This window comes from Lytechinus variegatus, chromosome 15, assembly GCF_018143015.1.
Source record: "Lytechinus variegatus isolate NC3 chromosome 15, Lvar_3.0, whole genome shotgun sequence".
NCBI lineage: Eukaryota > Metazoa > Echinodermata > Echinoidea > Temnopleuroida > Toxopneustidae > Lytechinus > Lytechinus variegatus.
In genome coordinates, this window is record NC_054754.1 from 12386001 (window position 1) to 12409861 (window position 23861).

Below are 23861 nucleotides of genomic sequence, written 5' to 3' on the forward strand. Positions count from 1 at the left end.
CTCCTCCTCTTCCTTCTTCTTCGTCATCATCTTCTTCTACTTCTTCTCCTCCTCCTTCTTCCTCCTCCTCTTCCTCCTCCTCTTCCTTCTTCTTCGTCATCTTCTTCTACTTCTTCTCCTCCACCTCCTCCTCCTTCTTCCTTCTTCTTCGTCATCATCTTCTTCTACTTCTTCTCCTCCACCTCCACCTCCTCTTCTTCTTCGTCATCATCTTCTTCTCCCCCTCATCCTACTTCTTCTTCTTCTTGTCCTCCTCCTTCTTTTTTCTCCTCCTCTTCTTCTTCTCCCCCTCCTCCTCCTACTTATTCTTCTTACTATTCTTCTTCCTCCTCTTTTTCGTTTTTCTTCTTCTCGTCCGCCTCCTCCTTCTATTTCTTCTTCTTAGAAATGGAAAACGAAAATGTGATAACTTTGTTTTGCTGTATTTTTACTCTGGTCTTTTATTATAATATAATTTATGCCCCTCGTTCCACTTTGGATACACCACTGTATTTCAAACGTGGGCCAAATACGTTTTCATGCACGATTTTGCCTTACAATGTGATCTGAAAATCCTTACACTCCGCTTTCAACATGATCACCATTTACTGGGACTACAAACCTTGCAATTTCGGCGGCATTATGGAAAGAAAAGTTCTAATCAGTCTCCATCGGCAGTCAGACAAGCTATTTTTAACTGGAGATTTCCTTTTAGATTTTGAACTCGTACGAGGATTTGCATGCACAGCGACCCAGCTGTATACTGTAGTTCCGAAATGAAATAAGCTTTAATAGTATCAGTATAATGTTTAAGAGCCAGAGGTAACTATGACAACGTCATGAGAACTGGGGAAAAACATTTCGTACGTGAGGCGAAGTTGGCCAGATCCACGACCAGCAACTTGACATTTCAGGGAACAAAATTTGGTGTTTTAATTTTCTCTGATGTTAGAATTCCCTCCCACCTATCCACCCCCCCCCCCCCCCTTCAAAGCCAAAACACTGTTGATAATCTCTAAAAAGCGTTTGATTTGAGCCTATTCACTTTTACTTCTATTGCACTTATAAGACGTTTAAAAGGTTGTTTATATGGGAAATATTTACAATCACCCCTTTACTTCAAATATCCTTAAATCATCACATCATGTGCATGTTCTAACATCGTTGTTTCTTCGTTATCTTACTCCATGCTGATATAGATAATCATTTTACGATCTCTCATAAGATTTCATTATTTCTCCTACTTATAAATAGGTATGCGTATAACTACCGCGAGCTCCCCCTCCTCGTTCTCTCTCAGTCTCTCACCGCCCACCCCCTCCCTCGCCCCATGCATCTCTTTCGTGTCAGCCTGTCTTTATGTTTTTCTGACTAAACACAGTCATTATCATTCACTTTCCTGTTGTCTAACTTGTCTTCTGCATCTTGCATCGTTTTGTGAAAACACAACCTGTGGACAGGGGTTTGATATTCAGAATCAAAATTAATTCTGAACTTCCAAAACCATTAACATGGTTAACTCATTAATAAATGATCAGGAAAACAGGTATACATTTGTGTGAATGTCTCACATTAAAAAAATGTTTATTGCACCGTTGTTGCTATCTAGATATTAATGACTACTGTACATAATATTATATTACAAAATTCACAAAAATACAACAGGAAGGCAAATCTTTATTGCTCAAAATGAAGTCGAATTTCTCATAATGGCAACGAAAATTTTAAAATTCAATGCCTTTCCGTCCACGAAGCAATAAGGAAGATTGTGTGAGGTTTGCATGACATAGTAACAAATCAGAATTGTAAAACTGCACCCTCGTGCAAACCGATATGTAAGGCATTTTGCAAGAATTTCATCAAATCGCGGATGACTTCACGGTTATCAGTACATACAACAAACACGGCGTAGAAAGGAGAGTAGTCATAAATTATGACCAGTATTAAATAGCCCATCGCAGACGCAACGCAGGATGTTGCGGAGGCTGTTAGAATGATGATTGTAACAACTCGTTTTAAAGAACACAAACAATGGCAAAGTTGTTTACATTAACATTGGATCTACATCAAAAATTAATTATAAGATACACATACAATAAAAAGTTAATCAACAAATATTGAAAGAAGTTAGTGAAAGCGCTCAAAAACAGAGAGCATTAAAAGATAGCAATACGATCACCAATTCACTATGTTGGAATGTACGAGGTTTCTTTAGACACCCAACAATGAACGAAATAATAATGTAAAAAAAGGGAAAAGAGAGAAACACGCTTGAATATTATTGCAGTTGAAACTAACACAAATCTGAAGATAAAATGTTAAAAAATGTAATTTGGCGAATTCCCGGGAACCCAATCTTCCCTTTGAATTTTGCGCCTTTTTAAAAAAATGAAAGTCACTAATCAAGTTGGGTTAATGTAATGCACTGAATGTTGAAGGATCCTAGTATATAAACAATGATATTATGGCAAGTAAAATATCACTTTTAAATTAATTTATTTTGAAATAAAACCACGTTCTTCTTGAAATTGAGGCAGATCATTGCTTTAGTTTCAATTCGTCATCGAATAGATTGCGAAGTTGCATTATAACAAAGTAAAATCCTAATTTGTGTTTTCATTTAAAGAATAAACACTTTCCATCATCCCTTCTACTTAACATTTAGCCTTTTCAATTGATCCTACCTAAATTACCACAAGATCGGCAAAAACTTTTGATTATTCGCGTCTAAAATTTGTTTCCTATATTTATTTCCGCCACTTATTATGCAACACATCATGTTTTCATGAAAATGTTAAAAAGGGAAAATTACATTGCAAAAACTCCGGTGTTGATTTAACACCAGCCCGGGATCTATATAATTAATTATGTCCACACCAGAGAAGTGTTAAACAACACCGGGTTTGGTATTAGTCTAACACCAGATAGGTGTTTATACAACACCAATTAGTATTAAAACAGCATCGGTTTGATTCGAAAACTGGTGTTGTTTCAATACTTCTCTGGTGTGGACATAATATAGATTCCGAGCTGGTGTTAAATCAACACCGGACTTTTTGCAGTGTATAATGAGACAGTGTTCAGCCTTTATCGATGGAAAACTGTAGGTGACGTACAGGGTTGCATTTCATGAAGCAAATAGACATCGATTTTCATTGACTTCTGTTACAAGCTATTGAAATCCTAGCATCTGATTGGTGGGGAGCAAATTTGTCACTGAAAATCACCGACAAGATACTTCATGAAAATATTCCTCACAGTCGTCAGCATTCCGATGTAAAAGTTACGAGACTTTAATGAATTACATTTTATTGATAAACGAATTCATGATGATTTCAGTAATGATGTGACGGCAGTTTGATTTTCTTAGACAACGGACTCTCTAAACACGGTTGTTTCTTTCCACACTAAAACCATAGAGCTATGCTAAAACACAAGGGCTCCGGAACACAGAAATTTGCGATGGATTGCAAATTATGAAAGAATCACACTGATTGGTCCCTGGTCAGTATTTTAAACAAAACGCGCATGTAACATTGATATTGATTGGTCAGTTATTTAGCGATTGATAGCTATTCTTTGTGTTACGGAGCCAAGGTGTGGTCATTTCTCTGACCAAAGTGGATAAAATATGTGATTCACTTCATCAAAAAAAGTGAAGCGTACTTTAGAATTAAAGCGTTTGAGATTCATGCTGCTTTTGTCACCACAGGAGCCATTTTACCTTCAATGATGTACATCAATTTTGTACACGTAAAAATATGTATCGAGATTTCTTGCTTTAGTAACAAACGACATCAGATATTACAAAATAATAACATCTCCAAAGACATGGAATTGAAATACTCAATAAGTGAGATATTTTCATCAGCATTATCTAAACTTTTAGTTTGTTACGAAAATATTTCAAACAGTTTCATACACATAACAGAGTGAAAGATGAACATTTGGAATTATTAAAAACAAAACCTGAAGTCTCAAAATCATGAGAAATAAAACCTTGACAGATAAAAACAGAGTTTTGACTCTCTTCCCAAAACGTGCCGCAACTCTGTAAATTCTTTCGACAGCTGGTTAAACATAACGGATATTTCATAGATTTGGCACACAAGAGCTGACCACCAACTTTTTAAAACATAAAACAGTGCGAGTTGTTTAATCAATATTAGCGTATTCTAGCATCCACTTCGTAGACGCATTCTGCAACGTCAAAAATCTATTGAAAATACCCGTTAAAATCAATCACAATAGACAGATTAGTGGTCAGTGTCGAAATTTGGCGGACCAGGACAGCACATCGTCTCGAGATTCGGACCAGACAAAAAAATTTATATCTGTTATTTGTCCAGAGTCCAGGGGGCCGTTTCATAAAGCTGTTCGTAAGTTAAGAGCGACTTTAAGAACGACTGGTGATCCTTGTGGTAAACGATATGTTCATTAGTGATTAATTAGCGCGTAAGAAAGGTTCACCAGTCGTTCTTAAAGTCGCTCTTAACTTACGAACAGCTTTATGAAACACCCACCAGGACGACACTTGTGTTTGATACACCGATTTTCGACATAGGTTGCTTTGTTATGAAGGGCTTTTGACAAAACATTCTCTGGGTTATAGAAAGCTTCTGTGAAGTGATTGTTAGAATGTCCCCACTTAACGCGTAAAGTAGACCCATAACGAATGACATTGTCATATAACGTCTTTCTTGATGGTCCTTAATGAAATACAATGATTATCAATGCATCATGATGTGTTTGAGAAAAAAAAGTTCCGGGGGGGGGGGTGTTTCATGAAAGTTGTCAGCACTGACTAAATTGTCGGTGCTGACAATTTCAGTGAAATCCTTGGTTTTGATTGGCTGTGAGGCACTGGCCTCTGACTGTTACTATGGTAACTGTCGGAGAAAGCCAACTTGTGAGTGCTGACAACTTTCATGAAACGCTCCCCAGGTCAGGAGTCGTATGAACCAATAAATACGGCTTCCTTTACACTGTAAAAACTGACACCTATTGGTGTTAATAGAGGACCACACCCTGAGGTGTTAAAATAACACCCTAGATATTGAACATAACACCAAAGAGTGTAAATGTAACAACCATAGGTGTTGTAATAACACCTATAGGTGTAAAACTAACACCACCAATTTAACACCGGTGTAAAATATCTGGTGTGGTCCTCTATGTACACCGGTTAACACCACAGTTTTTGCTGTGTATGATTACAGTCACACCAACGAAACCGACTCCAAATCGACCGATTGTAAGTCACGGGTAGTATAGCGTAAAAGCTTTGACTGGACTGGAGTTGGTGCTATCCACGAGACTGTAGCACTAGACCAACTGAACGCAAATTAAACCCCGACAATGAAATAAACATTTCAGATTCAGCATATGCATCCCCCCGCAAAAAAAAATGGGGATGACATTCTTTAGAAATTAGAGTTAAAAATATTAATGATATTTTCTTTTTTTTAAAGCGAGAATGAAAGGCCATTGAACTTTTTCTCCTTCTTCAATATCGGAAGACATTGTTTCTCAGTGTGAAAGTATATTTACATTTTGCATATCCTCTCAAATTCAGCAACATCGTTTGCATAGTTTCTGTCATAAATAAGTTACAAATTTCGAGGAATATGCAAATCATTTTCTCAAGTATTCACCACTTTAAATACACAGGAAGTGGAACATCCTCTTAACATCGTCCAATTATTCTTGCTCCTGGGCAAAATGCAATACTTTCGGAGTCTGGAGCAAAATTGAAGCATCAATTGATTTGATTATTGATACTGAATTCACAGATCATGTGCTACGTTATGCTGTAACACTCAAATATCATGTTGGTCAAAGTAGTTGTGGATTACTTGATAATAGTAACATAACGAATATGGAGTTCTTTGGTTAGAACAATAGAACTCATGTTTTATTCTCTACAAGATCAACAATTTTATTCTATTCGCTCAGATGTCTAATTTACTATTGAACTCAATTTCAAGGATTTAATACAGATCCATATAGCGACTGTGAGTAGTGACCAGACAAATTTTGATTAGTTTTGAATCCTATGAATTTGTCTTTAAATCCCAAAGTTCCCATATTCAAATCAGCAATGTTCGATTTGTCTTTTTTAATAGCCGCTCGAGATTTGTTTTTAAATCCTGGAAATCTGGATTGAGCTTTGATAGTGTAAATTATTATTTCAGAAGTGGACATATCCCATCATTCCGACTTACCGGACAGCTAAGTTCCCTTTGTGTTCATATTTCAGACCGCGTTTCAATTTTGCCATAGAACAGACGTTCAAAATAGTGTAAACACCAGCATGCCCCTTCCCTCATATAGAATTCCAGCCCGCCCCCAAGGTTCAGCAAGCATGCATTTACCAATAAATGTGATTTAATTATGGTATCCCGTAAGTATTCAGAGAAGGCTTGCAAATCACATTAACCTTTTAAAACTGGGGGTGCTGCAACGCTTATAGGCCTAATCATTGGCGGGTATACCTTTTGTAAGAATCCTTGTTATTTTTCATAGGATATCAATGGAGGAACTTGTACGATAAACCGGGTGTGAAAAACATAATCAGCCTTTGTGTTACAGTGTACTTTAATACTTAAATAGCATATATTTATTATTTAATTATCTACCATTTTACCAACATTAATCATGGTACAATGAAGAGCTCGCTTATAGGAATCAGTCACACACACCCTTATTGGTCTAACCATCATGACCCCGGACAGATCGACAACCAACGATACAGGATACTGATGACGGCTCTCACAGATCGTTCACGGGTCGATCGGGAACAGTGTGACTGGGACAGATTGAGACTCTACATTTCCCTTGCAGCAGTTCTGCTGAACATCTCACAAATACAGTCACTGAATCAGCAGATATTTCAAGGCACAGATAAAAGAACTCGTGGCTGGAAGACATGCGCATCTCTGACAAGAAAAGAAATTGGTGCACAATGGCCTAACTAATTTATAATCAGGGTTTATTTGTACGACTATTTACTCTTCCAATATAAAGATAAAAATAAATGATTCTTCAATTAAGGCACTGATGCTTCACCTTGTCCAATTCATGTGGTCAAATTATACAATTATTTTCTTGTTCATTCATATTTTTTAACAGACCTATCATCCGCAACAGGCCACACGATTTTCATACTTCTTTGAGGTCATTATCAACGTCAATGTCAAATCAGGAAAACAATGAGAAGAAAGTCTTGGTAGCTAGATTGCACATAACCGCTGGAAAGTTGCGAGCATTCTTTGTCAGCAATATCACACTTTAAGTACTGTCTGTTACGTAGTTTGTCATACAACGACGCCATCCATTCATTTTGAAATACCTTAAACTCATCTGGCATTTGTTAATGGCCATTTCGACATGTGAAGCAAAAATTCGGCAGTTGACAGTGATATAAACGTATTGCTCTCTTTCTCATCGTCTCTTAAATATAAAAACAATCACTTTATGCTCTTCGTTTAAACAGTCATATTTGCTCATTTTGATTGTGATTCTCAATTACAGAAAGTTTCTAGAAGTCCACCAGTGAAGTAAAAATCGCTACTGGCTTACTGGAGGTACTATAACTACTTCACGCCCCGTCATGGGTCGCCATATTAAAGTTTGCGCGTTGTTGGCGTTGGGTGCGCGTAGGGCTTCCGGAGGGGGTAGTTCGTTCTGATTTGGCTCTAGTATTTGCGGTTGTTCCTGAATTATGGGGTCTAAAAGGTGTGCTCGTCGTCCCAAAGGTTGTCGACCATCCACCGCGATGTTGATTTGCATTCGCCATTTTATCGTACGAAGCACAAACTTCTGACCTGTCGTTTTGTTGCTCGCGATTAACCACACCGTAAAGCTCTGGTCGCGCGCGAGCTTGGTAAGTTTGACCTCGTGACTGTTGCGCACCGGAATGTCCCATGTGATGGAGGGGTGGAAATTATCGTTCATCCGTAGATGACAGACGGTGTAGCAGTTCGTAGGTCCCACGATCACCCCTACTTCAGTAGTGCAGCCGTACCAAGGGTAATGTTTCCCGTCCGAGTCGCTCACAAAACGTTGCTGACCGCTCTTGAGCGCTGGAATCTCCCAACTCGATCTGCAAAAATGAAAAAAAAAAATAAGTTTTTAAAAAAATAACACAATGAAATCAATTTTCATCACGATGACAGTGTCTGTTCAATAAATTGAAAATGAAAATCACGTCAAACACCACATGATGTCCCTTCTGAAATCGGATGGATATGCTGAAATTTTGTTCAGAAAAAATAATCATAGAAAGGTAATGTCATAAGTCACCCCTTCCATCCACTCATAGAATTACTCTTTGATGGTATGAATGGGGCTGGGCGAAGTGGAAGGGTTGGATATTGACTATGATGATCTCCAATCTGTAAGAATGCAAGAATCATGACTTGTATTACTGTCTGGCATTTTTCTTGTTTCATCAAACTACAGATAAAAGAAGTCCGGTTGTAATAACATTGAATCTAAACTTTGAAAATGTATATGTTTTGTGGGTGCCTTTGACATACAAGCCACAACAAAATTTGGTGAGAATTTAATGACTTGTGCAAGGGTCGTACAACGACTTTGATACCCCAAGGGAAGCAGCGAAATATCGATCCCTTTTCATCAACGAGAAGGTGTCAACATGGGGCTCAGCGAAGCCTCAAGCGATCGCACGATCATGGAAAACCTGACACCGTACTGTCTGCCGCGGCCAACGATTTATGATAGAATTCAATATCCCGCCAAAAAAAAGAGCCAACACCAAATTTTACTTCATTCCCTTGATTGTCTGTATTTCTCAGTGGACTGCTTATTTGGCCAGACGTTATTGCTCGGTGAAAAATAAGGCTACAGGTAAGGAAATATGGTCGACTAGTCAATGATCAGGAACAGGGGACCGAAACAGGTGATTCTATCTGGTACAAAAATAGAAGACTTCATAACGGTCTGTAATCATGGACCTATAACTAAACCCACTTTCAACATTTTCAATTACGCTTGTATCATGACTTTGTATATTCCCTGATATGTCCTGCTGATTGAGTACGTAAATCGAGCGGAAATCAGACAATTACAGAATTAGAAATAATTGCCATGGTAACAAATCGGTCCAACAGAGAGCGGGCCAGGAAATGATGTCCGGATTAATTTCTAAATCAAAATCATCTCAGTGAATTTATTAACTGCTGTGTACATAACAATTCATTTGTTTTTAAAGGGAAATGACCCGTACATTGGAAAGACAATTAAAAACCAAACTTTTAAAAAGGTTGAATCTTTTCTGTTTTGCAATAGGGCTTCGTAAAGGGCAAATTTAACTGAAAATGAAATGCTAATCTAATAATGGAATGCGTAGGCCCAAATACTTATTTTCACCCATCAACTGTTTGAAATTTGAAAAAGACAATCAATTCTTAAACTCTTAATTTAGTAGAAATTAATGTACATGATTACCTGTAGTTCTTTTACATCCAAATTCAATTCAATCATTTACTTGAATCCGGCGGGGATCCTTGATTAAAAATTTCCTTTCCCCCTCTACGCGTATGATACACCATAGGTCCATGGATACACTATCGTCAAACAAGGGGAAGATTTTTATGTCACATAATACATGTATGTGAGTATCAATAATAGTATAGCAAAATTACCATAATCCCCTGTGATTATTCGTTTACGTCATTCTGCTCAAATTATTGTCGTGACATTTTAAAATGGAATTCCGTATAGTTGTCGATACTCTATTTTGATACAACATAATCCACACCAGATGTTCCGAATGGGGGTTAAAATGACACTACATTCAGTAAATCACGGTAAACTACAAGGTAGTTTCACAAAATCATGTTTCGTCAATTTGGAATATATTTTAAAGATTATGACGGGAGCTGCCTTACGAATACAAATACATTACAGATTTTGGGATGATCGTAAATGAGCTCATTTTGAGGCTAATTATGTGAATACGCCCATGGCTGGATTCCCTCTCAGCTCCATTGATGGGCACAGGTGTAACTAGAGTAGCCAATATACGTCATTAACTTCCATGATTAATTAATCATCTCCATCTAAAAAAAAACCTAGTCGAATTTCTCCACATCTCTCTCTAACTCCCTTTCTCCATCCTTTTATCAACTTTCGCAATCTTCCACGCTTAATTTACCGCCCGTCCTTCATATTTTATAAAACTAAATCGTTCCCCTCTCATCTCCTTCCTCTACTTCTTTCAGCTTTCTCATGTCATTTTGTAAGACCTTAGTGCTTAGACCCTCTTTCCCCGACACCCTTCTTATTTCTTCGATCTCTTTTAATCCCCCTTTAAATCGCTCCCCTGTAGAGCAATACCTCCCCCTCCCATCCATTTATGTACCTGTGTACCTGCAAGATCCTTGGGTTCAAGGCAATTTGGTATCACAGCGCAATTATTTAGTTTTTATGTTCTTCTTATTAAAAACAAACGAAAACAAAACAACCCAATACAATGGATGGATGACAGGATGCGATGAAAAGCTTTGAATGTGAAGTGTGTCCATTTATCATGCTTTCGAGACATTTTTTTTATAATGCAGTTAAATCGAGAGTCTACATGTAATCAGGGAACACTTCCCTGATGTAATCATGAAAAAAATAATAAAAGCTGGCTATATACAGGTCTCCAGAAACGTATACTTTCCGTTTCAGAAGGACTGACCGAATTATTAAAAATATATTAATCGTTGATTCAAGAGATTATTCGTGTTAAAATGTATTTGTTGGCATCAAAATAATGTCCGAAGTTTTCTCGACGTACATTTAAGAAATGCCCGAACGACGTCGGTCTGTGCGATTAACGCTTAGCGTTGAACATCCCACCGCTGACACCATTAATTCCATAGCCCTAAACCACATCAATCGAATAGGGAAACTATACTAAACAAGAGGGGTTGATAAGGTACAATTTAAAAATTGCAAACTGTAATGAAACTCATGATGATAATCATGACACTACCGGAACAATACGATCTGTATAAGTTTACTTTATTACAGATATTCTTTAAAACGTTTTGAATTTAAACAGCGATGTTGAACTCTCCCAAGAATGGTTGCCTAAATCTCAAAACATTATTTCAACTCATATATATCCGATATCCATCAATAGAATGTTCCGGTTCGACCTAGAGAATTAATTGAACATGCAATTTTTTGTACTTATTTTGCTTATTACTTACAAAAATGTCACGCATGTATCCATGTTTTCTTTATTATTCATTGATATTTCTTTATTTCATCTCAATGTAGTTGCGTTGTAGGGAAGTCTGCATATGCTCTCTCTGAACACAATTATGAAATATATATCAAATACCTTTCAAAATGTAATAGGAACAAACAAATCATCAGCATCATATACCGTTAACATATCCCTCAATTAAGACTAGTCTGGTTTGATGATAGATCAAATTTGTTGGAATTAAGCAATATATATACCCCCTACTGCTCGAAACATCTGCGCACCTCGGCATACACGAAAGCATGGAAATCAGAAAAAATTGCAGGTGAAACGCTGATAGGCAGATCTAGATGCATGAAGACAAGATGCATCGACGCTCAAAGAGACATAGTCTACAGGCACAAACATTATCTATATCGAAATACTGTAAATAAAATTACCGAAAAGCCTTGCTCATGGCCTATTAAAATCCATCGACTCCTCGCCACACAAAGGAGGCATGCGAATGGATACACTGTAAAAACGCTGTATAAAATTTTAAGCACGTTAATTGTTTAAGCCCGCCACTCTAACAACTTTTGTTTATTTTCTTAAACAACTGCTTAAACTTTTTAAACAACTTGTTAAACAATTTTATTCAAACTTACAACGTTGTTAGAGTGACAGGCTTAAACAACGTGCTATTTTTTTTACTGTGTATTACGTGGTCTAGGGTGGAGAGTCGGACTACTCAGTATACTCTTAAGAACAATTCAGAAATAATTTACCTATCATAACTTCATGAGGCTTAAAAGGTTTGGGGAAGCATACTATCCATGATACATGTTTGAATATACAGATGTCTCCACAGTGGATATCTCTAGACATCGCTAAATCCCTTCTGTATCTTCGAAATAAACTCCCATTTATTTCGCTAAATTGCCTCGGACTATCGAACTTTAATCAGGATTAATTCCAGGATTGAAATGAAAGTTGGAAAACGAACGACTGATTAAACTTCGACGAGCGACATTGCAGGAGTGATTCACATGAGATATTAAAGGGGGAACTGTCGTCCGAAGAGCCTAAAAAATATCTCGGTGCATCCCCTGCCAAAGAGTCATGTGTTTTGTACATTTTCATAGGCTTGAAGGCTATATATTTGAATGTAATAACTGAAAATATGATTGCAAATTGAGATTGAAAATTTTCATTATTTTGAACATACTTTCTTGCAAACAAATTTGCTTGGGAACATACAATAGACAATAGAAGGCCTGATCAATCATTTCGTTTTTCAGCAGACTATAAGTGTTATAGTGCTGATGAAAAGTATTTAGGGCTTGGGAGTTGGGACAATGGACATCCCCCCCAAAAAAAATAATAATAATAACAACAATAAGTTTTACGACCAAGAAAAAACAAAGAATGAAGAGGGGAAGTAAAAAGGAGGACAAAATGAGATTACTGTCTAAATAATATATTGTCATAATCTATCATTATGCTTTACTGGGGAGGCGCAAAGAAAAAGCAAGTAAAAATGAAAGACGAAGTGTTCCCCTATGAACCATATAGGGAAAGCCAGGCAATCCCAATATTATCGAACCCGATCCATATTGAAACTCTAATTTTACTAACAATGTGTATAACTATAAGTAGTCGATTTAGCCTATACATGTGAGTGATGCAAAATAGAGCACTAAACATTGCTACACTCTAAAAATCAAGGATTTAAAATAAATGCAGATCGGCTGTGGATAGTGACCAGCCGAACGTTGGATTTATTTCAAATCTTTATGATTAACTTTCAAATCTCAACAGATTTTAATTCTATTATTTTAGATTGATATTTAAACCAACGAGATTTAAAACTAAATCTAACATTCGGCTGGTCACTTTTCACAGCCGATCTATATTTATTTTAAATCCTTGATTTTTAGAGTGTCAAGGGCGCATCGCCCCTGAAGAGCGCCAATGTCTCCACCAACTGCAGATCCATGACATGAAGAGCAAATAATTATGCGCTCTTTAAAGCACGGATTACAATTCGAGTGTGAATAGGGATCTGAAGGAAGCGATCTTCTTGATCACACTGCTGAATTGAGATGAGACAGACATGACAGATATCGGGTTCACGAGAATTGATTACGGCCAGCTCGGGGTTCATGCGGCTCATGAGACCCTCATTTCCTCTCGTTATTTTACCCAATTTTGCCCCAAAGTTCGCCCTCAAGCCGAAGCGCAGGATTGACATCCAAAACTCGGAAATGCATTTTTCTTTCAATGCGATTTTTTTTTCGTCACTGAAAGGAAAACCTCCCCTGTATAAATGCATCATTTATCCAGAAGGATGAAATGAACGCTTATTGCTGTTTGACATACCTCTTAATATTTCATCCTTATAATACAAGCTACAGACTACCATATGGTTTTTACCATAATTTCATTGTAAAAAGGGATACCAATTGTGGATTTATATCGCTTATTTTCTATCTGGGGCCCGTTGCAGAAAGAGTTGCAATCAATCGCAACTCTAAAAATCATGCGAAACTTGATTTTCAACCAATCAAGAGCGCGCATTTGGGACTTATGATTGATCTTTTGGCTTGCTTTTAAACGCAACTCTTTCTGCAACGGGCCCCTGTTCATTTTGGTTCAGTTGTACAAAGACCTTTTTAAGATAAAGGTGTAACGGCAGAAAACGTTGGGGGATGTTGACACAGCTTGGAACAGTGTTCTTGCATATTATAGTCAGTGGCGTAATGATCCAAACATTTTGAGGGGCCAGAAATGTCGAACGGGGCAACATTTATAAAATGCTGCGAACGAGCAAAAACTTTTGAAATCCAAAATCTATTTCACAATTTTTAATATGATATATTTTTGGTGATTACATTCAGAAAATAATATATTTCACCCTTTCCCTCTTTTATTTTCTTTATTTTTTCTCATTTTTCTCTTAGGCGTGAAAAATGGGGGGGGGGTCAATAAATTCGACGTATCTCAGGGGGTAGACTAGGTCCAAATTGTAATACTGGCGGGTCAATAGACAACATCCACTCTGGAGAACTGTTTGTAAACAATAATTGGAATTCATTTAATAAATAATCGAAAAGAATTGATAGATAGTTGATTAATAAATAGCTCAATAATGTAGGCCTATTTGTAAAAATATGAGTGATATAAAAAAATAACAAAAGGCCTACATCAATAAATGACTATGCATAGGTCTACTTAAATGAATACACAGGGGACCTATTAATAAACATACATTTCAAGCAAGTCATCATACATTCTTACAATTTACAAACAAATAAAAAAATAGATAAAAGAACAAATTCTGTAACTATATCATGATGAGAAATAGAACAAGTTTGGGGAAAATCGTTACATGTGTTAAAAAAACTCGATGACAGGCTAACATTTCCCTTTAAAGTTGAGACAAAGAACATTATTGATGTGCCTTTCCTAGCATTATTTACAGGCATATAGATACACGGGGGTCACCTGAAAAGCTTTCAAGAACATTCCCATTAGGGAATACCCATGGAAATTTATTAAGTTAACCCCTGCACGTTCTACCAGCCGTATGACACTGTGTGGTGTACAAGGCGGCAACAGTGAATGTCAAAATGGGGGCGGGGTAGCTGAATTTAAATCATGGTATATACCAACAATTTGGATCCCTGTTCATAAAATGCTTTTATTTACGATGGGGGGGGGATATATGACATCATGGCGGGTAAGCGAAGCGAGTCAGAAGAAATTGAACTTTTAAAGCCACAAGATATTTTAATCAATGACAGACTTTAAAATATAAAATATCCAGAAATTCATATTGTATTTTACTCAATTCAATATAATTCTTTTCGGGGGGTGGAGGGGCAGGAGCCCCCAAGTACCTTCTACCCTGTATGCAAGCAGCCGCAAGTCATCAATACTATGATCGCTGTGGCTTTCACTCGACCTACTCGAATTTGAAGAGGTGCACCGTAAGAGGGGCACTTAGTAGAAACGTTATAAATAAACAGTTTTTGTAAAAAAAAAAAGAAGAATCGTGTAATCATTATTTATTAAAAGTATTACACAATTACAAGAACATGAAGGGTTTAATATGAAAAAAAGCCGTATAAACTTCCATACTAGCCCACTTTGGAATGAGTGTATGAGTGTACGTGGAAAGTAAGTTACCCCTCCCCCCCCCACACCAATAGTTTAGCCTCTTTCCTGTAGTTCAGGATATATTTCCAAGTTAAAAAAACATCACGAGTGTTGTTGATTTCCCGAAGACTAGCTGTTTATCGTTATTAATGCAGGTACCTTCAAAAAGGTAATAGAACTAGATCGAGGCTCTAGAAGAACAGCGACGATAAGTACTTTTAAAAGCCTTACTTCCATTGAGTTAGTTCATAAATGCGCAAGCAAACAAAGGTAATTTATTAATTCAAAGATGTATCATGTCAAATTTGCCTTGTGATTATTATTGTGTACAACCAAGTAGGCCTATGAATAAAGGGGAGGTACATCTATATTAAAAAATACAATCAGACTAGCATGATGATCAGACTATAATTATGAAATATAATCAACGTTTAAATTTCCGATCATATATATTTCCATTAATTGTTCAGTTCACACGTTTAATCATGAGCTTCAGTAGGTAAATTGCCCAGCCGTCCACTCATCACATGGTCTATGTTCATTTTAGTCTAATGCCATTCCGTCCATCAACATTTGGTCTTAAAGGTCAAGTCCACCTCAGAAAAATGTTTATTTGAATCAATAGAGAAAAATCAGACAAGCACAATGCAGAAAATTTCATCAAAATCGGATGTAAAATAAAAAAGTTATGACATTCCAAAGTTTCGCTTATTTTCAACAAAATAGTTATATGAACGAGCCAGTTACATCCAAATGTGAGAGTCGATGATGTCACTCACTCACTATTTCTTTTGTTTTTTTTTATTGTTTGAATTATACAATATTTCAATTTTTACGAATTTGACGATTAGGACCTCCTTGCCTGAAGCACAAAATGTTAAAAAAATGGAATTCCACGTGTTCAGGGAGGAATGAAACTTCATTTCACATGACAATGACGAGAAAATAACAATATTTCATATTTCATATAATAAAATACAAAAGAAATAGTGAGTGAGCGATGTCATCAACTCTCTCATTTGGATGTAACTGGCTCGTTCATATAACTATTTTGTTAAAAATAAGCGAAACTTTAAAATGCCATAACTTTCTTATTTTACATCCGATTTTGATGAAATTTTCAGTGTTATGCTTGTTGAATTTTTCTCTTTTTATTCAAATCAAGTTTTTGTTGGGGTGGACTTGTCCTTTAATATCACTTCGTCTAATCACCAGTTCGTCTATGACCATTTCGTCTCATAACCAGTTGGTTCAAAACCCGTTTCATTTTCATTAATGTTGCCCATGCAATTAACACCGAGACGACCGAGTTCATGCAAGTTAAACGAAATGGTATATGGGCTGAATGGCTATTAAACCAACTGATTATTAGACGAAATGGTGAGCCCAGATGGTTAGTGGATGGAAAGGACAATTAGACCATGGGAATAGTGGACGAACTGATGGTAGACCAAATGATATGAGTTGGTGATTGAAAATAAATACTTTAGTCTCTTGTTCTCGTACTTTTCTTCCCGTTACTGTTCATCTTTGAATTTCTTCTACAAGGGCCTACACAAGTCATTGGGGGTGGGAGGGCGACCCCGGGGGCGGCCCTCTGGTATCATAGCAATCTTTTAGCGATTACTGTGTGGAAAATCGATTGAGACGACTCGTCGATCATTCACACGTTTGAGAGATTGGTCATTGGCGCGAAAGCAATAGCCGTGTCATAAAAACACATATGTCTCATCCCAAGGAGCGGGTACATATCTGAAAAAACCCTCACCTTCTTAGGGCCCGTTGAAGGAGTTTAATATCCTGGGTGGGTGTTTCATAAAGCTGTTCGTAAAGTTACGAACATAGCATAAGAAAGGATCACCAGTCGTTCGTTAAGTCATTCGTACCTTTCGAACAGCTTTATGAAACACCCCTGCAATTGCGATAACGTTGCCATTCTTATGACTGCTATGATATTACCTGTATTACGGCACAGAAGCCGATCAAAACCAAGGTTTCCATAACAGATACATTGATATGGCCATGGACCTATATACATGTAGGTCCATGACATGGCAAACTCATCTTAGTTCTTCCCTCTAACTTATAACTGTAATTATTTTAGTTCTTTTTAACTGCTGTAAAAACAAAATTAAGAAATACGGTCAGAAAAAAGAGATTAAGGGCCTTCTATTAGACTTCTTTTCTGAGACCACTTGATTGCCACATTCCCTCGCATTAGATATACAAAACCCATACACTCATCGACGGTCTAATTTGCATGTCACTGAGTTGTGCATATCATTGTTTTGTGAAAAATAAGCGAAACTTTAAAATGTCATAACTTTCTTATTTTACACCCGATTTTGATGAAATTTTCAGCGTTATGCTAGTTCGATTTTTCTCTATTTATTCAAATCAACGTTTTTCTGGCATGAACTTGACCTTGAATCAACAAATCCTCGTGTATTATTCAGTTAGGTCTATGAAGTATGGTGATGAACGTTCGTTGATTTTTTTAAATCAATATCACCTTTTTACCAGTTCGATAAATAGCTAGAAATGCTTTATCCGTCTTGGGATGGATGCCCAGTATTAATGGCCTATCATGTACCTCTCATCTTTATTTAGTTCTTCTTATTATAGTAACATTATTGGCATCATGTTCGTTCCCTGGACACTGATCATCACTAGCAGTCGTTATGATCTCATTATACACGCTACATCAACTTTATTGGATTACAAAATTGCCTCATGAAAGTTACCTCGAAATGAAGTTCGCTGGTCTGGGGTGAATAATTTTAGGTAACCGTAAGAGTGATCGTCAACTCTTAACTCGATATGTAGTTTCGTGTAAGTCAAAATGATACCACGTTCTCTTTATGTAGGCCTATAGGTCTACATTGATTCTTATAAGGAGCAAGTACTAAACAGGTGACTTTATGTACTACCTCATACATAGTATCCCCCTTAAAAAAAGACACACTAAAATAATGATAAGGCAAATGGAGACGCACACACAGGCACTGGAGTGTAGATGGGGGGGGGGGCTTCAAGCTACGGACGCCCCCCCCAAAAAAAATGTTTCACGACCAAGACAAAAAGGGAAAGTGGAGAAAAAAGGAAAAGGTAAACGTTGACATATGACTGTAAATTCGAAATCTATCAAAATATATTTTAAAAAGGTCCACTTTTCCCTACGTAAGTTTATACACCTCTGCACGCACGAAATATCTTCTACATGTTACCTTACAATTTCAAAATTCCTCTTTTTTTCAGCTCAAAATCCGAGTCACAATTGAATCATTTCATGGTGACCCTAAGTGAACTGCAATTATGGGGTCACGTGAGATGACAATACCAGCTGCACATGCATATAACGGTATTGCCATGGGAATGTTGATTAATACATTCACATGATCCAAACTAGGCCCGGATGCCTCAGTTCCGTAAAAACAAAAGCCCTACCGGCATACTCAAATATGTCCCCAAAGAGATTGTAATTTACAATTAACGTGACGGACGGGTGATGACTGCATGCACAATTCCGGCTGCACTTTCGTTCACTATTTTCCGCTAGACAATGTAGGCCTATATGAAATAGCAATGCATGTATTGGATACAGCATACTTATCAATCAGTGATAAGAGTGATAATGGTTTACAAGTAACCCGAATCAAACATTCCTGTTCTTAAAAACAATGAAATAAAAGTTTGTTGGGGTTTTTTGGGCAGAAAAGAAAACTACCGCGATTCCGACAGTGTTCCTGTTCATTTGAACAATTCTAGTGAAACTGATGAAGGCATAACTTTTCATTAACATTGCTGAAGTTGAAAAATAACAGAGACAAAGCACCCTCGACAATAACAGTGGGTCTAAACATAAGTTGACATTAATAGACTGTCCAGATGCCGTAGCTCGTGGAATGATCATCATGATTAATCAATCAACGTGCTTTTAGACATGGTGACATTGAGACTTCGAAACAAAGAAACATGTATTAAAGGGGGCAGGGGCGTCATATCTTCTAGGCCTGAACCGTTAGCTTGTTCATGGTTTGTCGGAGCAAAAAAGTGGTTTGAAATTTAAGTCTACGTGGATGGGGCTAAATCGAAGTGTGTAACATTTTTTTTTAAAAATCAAATTGTAACTTGTTATTAATTACAACTTTTTTTTTCAAAACAAATGCACACCTTGTTACCAATAATGCATATAGCATTTCCATTTATTTAAAAGCAGGATAAAAGAGCATTGTAGATCAAATGCCTTGCTCACGGGCATAGGACCTACGTGCCGCGGCCGGGGATCGAACTACGGACTTTCCATGTATAGCCAGGCGCCTAAGACCACTCGGCCACGGCACCTTAATTACAACTTATGCTATTGTCTCTATACAGACTTGTTGGTTGAAGCATTGAGGTATGATACATGTAGTTCTGTTCTATGATGGTCTGTGTCTGCGAACGGTTCCATGACATTTGCTCTGGCGACAATTTCTCCGCTGAAAATTCTACACACCAATAGAATGCACCATCTTCAACCATAGATTTAATACTACATCCTAAGCCTGTAACAATGAATCTAAAATAAAACCATATTGCAACCCTAAAGCCCGGAGCAATTGTCACCGGAACGAATGTGGCCATGTGACCACCCTAGAAACACAAAGTCATGGCATCGATGTATTCAAACGTTTTATTTTCAAGAGCCGGGGGGGGGGGGCAAAGACAATAACTCGTGGACATGTGTATGCCTACGTCATACATTCATTCGGGTTTTTTTTTTTCAATTATCTACATTCGTCAATATTGGGAAATTTTCTCAACATATTAACCAGTTCCTTCCCCGTGCAAAATATACTACTGTTGAGAACATTGAAGAAAAGAAAGACAACGTTTCATCAATTCTCCCGCAGTGACACAACTCAATTAAGTCACCTCACACTGTTTTACAAACTATAATCATGGATGCTATAATCATCAAAGTACTAAGACTGCATTATGCCATGCCCAATATCAAATCATCATTTATAATAGAACACTATATACGCTTTGAAATGAGACTAGGAGGTGATATCCATTCAGTCTATCTGGTTTTGAGTCGAATCACGAAACAGGAGGTTTAAAAATAACTGCTGCTGAAAACTAGCAGTTTCCTGTTAAAATGAGAGAGAAAATAATAAATGTGGAGCGCGATCGACGGGCCAGAGGGTTCGGGTAAATTACTCTTGAATTTGGCACGATATGGAGTTGTTTATCAGAAGTAAAGTTCTTCGCCATATATTGCATATCACTTTGTCTCTGGAAAAATTCAGAGTATCGTTAGAATAAAACGGTGACATGAATTAATTTCCATTTTTCCATGTTTATGTTCTGTATTCGTGGAGGGCTCCGTTGTAAAGCAGGGTTTTTTTTAACTGAACCGGACTACTCTCAATTGTTTTTATCGATTGTGTTAAGTCAGACATGAATGAATTAATACATAATAAAGTGGAAAAATAGGGGAAGAATCAAAAGGAACAGGAGGCTATTCAGGTAGACGGTCTGATGTATGCATCCTCCTCTATCCCTAAATCTGGCTGTAACCCCCCCCCCCCTCAAAGAAAAAAGAATTACAAATCACGTACATTCCTACACAAGATATGTCACCAGCACTTCTCAATAGGAAATGTACAGTTTTGCTGAATTTACACAGTATTTCTGGTGTCATATTTACACACACGTAGCCAATGTCTATTTGCCCAGCTAGGGCACTTGTACTAATACCATCACATGCACGTATGCAAAATGAAGAGGGTTTCCCGCATAGCATCATGTTACGCCTATAATATATAGAGTCAAGATGATAATAAGCAAGAAATAACGAAGAAATAACAAATAAAGCAATCAAATAGGGCATTTCTGTGTTATCTTAAGGAAAACAATATCACGTAATTACAAACTCATTTAAGTCCGGAATGGAATGGCAATACTGTCACCATATTCTGTAAAATCATTCGACCGTGATTTTAATGGGATGACGATGGATTTAACTATTGTGAAATGCCACATTGGGTGACAAATTGGACTCCTAACCCCTTCACAAAAGACTGCAAACTTTTGATTGGTTTACTGCATTGTTTTTCGACTATAAAACGAATCATTGCCTTTAATTGGTGGTTATCGTTCCGACTTTGCCCATGAGGAAAATAATGGTGTACAGTGCACAAACAAGTATGAGATCTTACCTACACAATTCGTCATGTGGTAGGTCTGTAGAATTGGGATGGATGGCGAAACAGACAAGACCAACGAAAGATATTTTCTTTACATTCTGTCGAAAGGCTTGGTAAAAACAGGGAATATGAACAGACTTGAATTATACAATCATAGATAAGCAAACATGCACTCTAAATTCCAAGGATTTAAAATAGACCCAGATCGGCTGTGAATAGTGACCAGCCGAATATTAGATTCATATTTAAACATTGTTGATTTAAATATAAATCCAAAAGATTTTAATTTCAATCTATGGAGATTTAAAAGTTAATCTTAAGATTTAAAATAAATTCACAATTCGGCTGTTAACTATTCACAGCCGATCGGGATTTATTTTAAATCCTTGGAATTTAGAGTGTGGTTGGGATATAAAGACGAAAATGGACATCGCCCTGATTCCGTGATTTAGGGGTTACACTACACAACTTCAGCCCCTTTCGCAATTAGAGGTACGATCGCTTTCAACCGTTGCGATTGTGTGCAACATTATTGTGACTAAAATGATCGCACGAGCAGTTGCGAAAGCCCCTTCTCTCCCTCATAAGCGGCGATTCTGTGTCACTTATAATAGGGGCGACGAGGCAACCTTCTCTCTGAAGTAGCTCTACAAAATTAAAAATGTAAGATGGACCCCCGGCCCCGGGATCACCGTCCACCCCCTCCCCCCTTAACCCTCATGCATGCCCCCCCCCCTCCTTCTCACCATCTTCTTTATCCCTCCTCCAAGTTATCTGATTCTTTCTTTAATCGCTTGATATTGGGAAACGATCAAGTACAATTACAACATAAACTCATGATAAATGCGACTTCAATGACCATTAACGGTGTTTCGTTCACGTCTCAATCGAAAGGGGACTAGTAGACCTACATAAAAAAGATTTTAAAAAGGCCTAAACAATTAATGATGTGGAGTTTGACAAATGTGATAACACTCCTAATTGTGTCTTCTTCAGTTGTTTTTATCAGATGACACACAGCCTCTTCAGAGTAGATAACGCCAAGAAAAAAATGAATAGAAATTGAAATGTAGTAAAAACCGGAATGGTTATAGGCCTACTTTTGGTATTTGTATAGGTTCATTTTGACGGTCTGTGTGGTGGGAGTATACTGCGAAGTGTCCATAATGACTGTTATCAATTTTCGTCGTTTTGTTTAAGTTGGCAATGCGTTTATCTCTATTTTCATTGATGACAATGACTATGACTAACGAGGAGGAAGATGGGGATGATATAATGAAAAAGACGATGGTGGCGATGATGATGATGACGACGACGTTGTTGGTGTGGTGATGATGATGAAGATGATAATGAGGACAATTACGATGATGACGACCAAGACGACGAGGATTGATGATTATAATGGTATCCGTGGAATGAAGATAGGTGAAAACGAAAATGACATGTTGCTGGTATTGCGGTATTATCAAATTCTAGTCATGATGAAATTTAGTTTGTTGTTGCTCATAATTATATGTCGACATTTTCTTACAACTTCTTCTTTGTTGTGCTTGCGACTTACTTTGGCTAACTTTTTTGGGGGGGTGGATAACAATAAGGATTGTATATTCACATTAAGAACATTGACTTAAACGTAAAAAAAAAACGAAAACAAGACTGAATACATTGGTTAAAATATGGCATGACACAAGCCATTAACAAAAATACATGAAAACAAAATCGGTTGTGAAGGTTATTGATCAGTGATCACAACACAGATTTGTTAAAACGTTGTACAAAACAGATGCAAAACATCACTTACAGTACTTGGCTACTAACTAGTCAACGTCTTTACATAGTACACCATACGGTAAATTGCCAATTCGTCTACTGCCATCCCGTCCACTCACCACATGGTCTACATTCATTTCGTCTAATGCCATTTCGTCCATCAACATTTCGTATACCACCCATTTCGTCCAATCACCATTTCGTCTAATAGCCAGTTAGTCTATAGCCAATTCGTCTACAACCATTTCGTCTACCAACCATTTCGTCTAAATCCATTTGGTCTAATGCCAAATCGTCCATTAACCAGTTCGTCCACCGTTCATTTGGTCCAATAGCCATGTCGGCTAATTTCAGTTGGTCCAATATCCACATCGTCTACTTATCAACTCGTCCAATTGCCATTTCGTCTAATAGTCATTTCGTCCATCAACCATTAGGTCCAATAATCATTTCGTCTACCAACCAAATCGTCTACTAACCATTTCGTCCAATTCCCAAATCGTCCAATAGCCATTTAGTCTAATAGCCATTCGGTCCAATAGCCATTTCGTCTA

At 37.3% G+C, this 23861-nt stretch overlaps 1 protein-coding gene across 1 annotated transcript in view; it reads right to left on the reverse strand.

Annotated features, from left to right (window-relative positions):
- Positions 1-5144: 5144 nt before the first annotated feature.
- LOC121429035 (protein FAM78B-like) overlaps positions 5145-23861 on the reverse strand; it is a 35236-nt gene continuing 16519 nt past the window's right edge. Inside the window, exon 2 of the mRNA XM_041625932.1 lies at positions 5145-8083. Within this exon, the coding sequence (XP_041481866.1) occupies positions 7549-8083 (535 nt within the window). The 3' untranslated portion in view covers positions 5145-7548. The remainder of the gene's footprint in view (positions 8084-23861) is intronic.